Below are 2128 nucleotides of genomic sequence, written 5' to 3'. Positions count from 1 at the left end.
AAGCTTCAAGAAAAGGCAAGGTTAAAGGAAAGTGGGGAAACAATTTAGGACGAGGAACAGATTTAAGGACAGCTTTAGAGAAACTGCCAAGACCAGAGATGAGCATGGCATACATAGTAGAATGTACGTGTATGCCGGGAAGGGAGGGAATGTGTAAGCGTGTGTGTGCTGGGGCTGGGGAAGGAGGAGGAAGGCTGTTTTAGATAGCATCATGCAAAGGTGTCAAAATGGTAAGTAAATCTTTCCAATCAGTTTTCAGGTTCCAGAGTTCAAAGTGGGATCCAAGCTATGTCAACATTCCCCATGCAGGCAGCCCCTGATAACACTTCAATGGCCCCCACCTTCTTGTTGGTGGGCATGCCAGGTCTGTCAGCTGTACCCTCCTGGTGGACGATACCACTCATCACCATCTACCTTCTCTCTGCCCTGGGCAACGGTACTATCCTCTGGGTCATTGCCCTGGATCCCACCTTGCACCGCCCAATGTACTTCTTCCTCTTCCTGCTGAGTGTATCTGATGTTGGCTTGGCCACGGCCCTGATGCCCACCCTGCTGGGTCTTGCCTTTGCTGGCGTTCGTGCTGTCCCTGCCTCAGCTTGCCTCCTACAGATGTTCTTTGTCCACGTCTTTTCTGTCATGGAGTCCTCTGTTTTGCTCGCCATGGCCTTAGATCGAGCACTAGCTATCTGCCGCCCTCTCCACTACCCAACGCTCCTCACCAACGATGTCCTTGGCAAGATTGGTGTGGCTATCGCTTTCCGATGCTTGGGTCTCCACCTGCCCCTGCCATTCCTCCTTGCCCACATGCCCTACTGCCACCCTCAGATTCTGACCCATTCTTACTGCCTGCACCCAGATATAGCCCATTTGGCCTGCCCAGGAGCTTGGAGTGCAGTCTACAGCCTCTTGGTGGTTCTGTCAGCTATGGGATTAGACCCCCTGCTGATTTTCTTCTCCTATGGCCTAATTGGCAGGGTGTTGCAAGGTTTTGGACCCAGGGAGGATCGCTGGAAGGCAGCTCAAACCTGTGCTGCCCACCTCTCTGCTGTGCTCCTCTTCTACGTGCCCATGATCCTCCTGGCCCTCATTGACCGTCTCAGGGTGCCAGTACCTCAGCCTGCCCATACTCTTCTCTCCTATGTCCACTTCCTGCTTCCTCCACTGATAAACCCGATTCTCTATAGTGTCAAGATGAAGGAGATTCGAGAGAGAATACTCAAGAGGTTACAGTCCAAGAAGGTGGGTTGGGCTCAATGAGGAGGAGGCCCCTCCACATTTGGTGGCTCAAGGCTACCTGGTACTAAGGTTTCCACAACAAGAACTCAGTTCACCATGCATGAAATGGTGACTCGGGTACACATAAGCACATATACATGGATGCCCACTGTCCTTGCAAGCATGCATGTGGACATTTAGGAAAGCTTACAGGTTCCAGAGAATGGCAGTGGTCTCTCCACTGTTTCACTACAGATCCATGGCATAGAGAGCCCAGGATCTAGGTCTTGTCCCAACCTTCCAAGTGTGTCTTGGTGGTTGTTTTGTGTTTGTTAATTTCCCTACCACATCTACACCCCAATAACTGAGGAAACTCTAGGAGTTAAACAGCAACACAGCAGAGAAACGAGAAGACTGAAACATCTGATGGCATTCAACGTGTGTGTACATCGTTTTACAGACCTTTTCATGGATTGTAATATATGTCATGTATACAATCACATATCATTGATCTATTAGTGTAGCCTCATAGTCTGACTTAGTTCATATGGTATAAAGTGCTCCCCCTCTCATAAAACAAACAAGAGCTCTGGAATCCTAACAAGAATTACATTATTTTTATAGATTAAATGTAAGAGAATCAACATTTATGATGATAAGCTTTCACATCCAAGAATATATGATAGATGTTTCACTTATTAACACTGTTTAAAAATTTTTTCAATAAAATTATTTGCATTAAATTTATTTCTATAATTTTAAAATGTATATTTTGTAGCTTTTATAAATAAAATATATCCCTGTTTCTATTTCCACATACATATTGTTTGATTGAGAAAAAACATTTCTATCTTGCATTAATATGTATTTTACCAAATTATTGTATGAATTATTGTAGATTTTTATTTTTGGA

At 45.3% G+C, this 2128-nt stretch overlaps 1 protein-coding gene across 1 annotated transcript; it reads left to right on the top strand.

Moving 5' to 3' along the window:
- Positions 1-288: 288 nt before the first annotated feature.
- LOC113269510 (olfactory receptor 51S1) lies at positions 289-1257 on the top strand. Its single transcript, XM_026518389.4, has one exon. It carries the CDS (start codon positions 289-291, stop codon positions 1255-1257), a length of 969 nt encoding a protein of 322 aa, XP_026374174.2.
- Positions 1258-2128: the final 871 nt, after the last annotated feature.

Source organism: Ursus arctos, unplaced genomic scaffold, assembly GCF_023065955.2.
Source record: "Ursus arctos isolate Adak ecotype North America unplaced genomic scaffold, UrsArc2.0 scaffold_22, whole genome shotgun sequence".
NCBI classification, from domain to species: domain Eukaryota; kingdom Metazoa; phylum Chordata; class Mammalia; order Carnivora; family Ursidae; genus Ursus; species Ursus arctos.
This window is presented reverse-complemented; position numbering and strand designations above follow the sequence as displayed.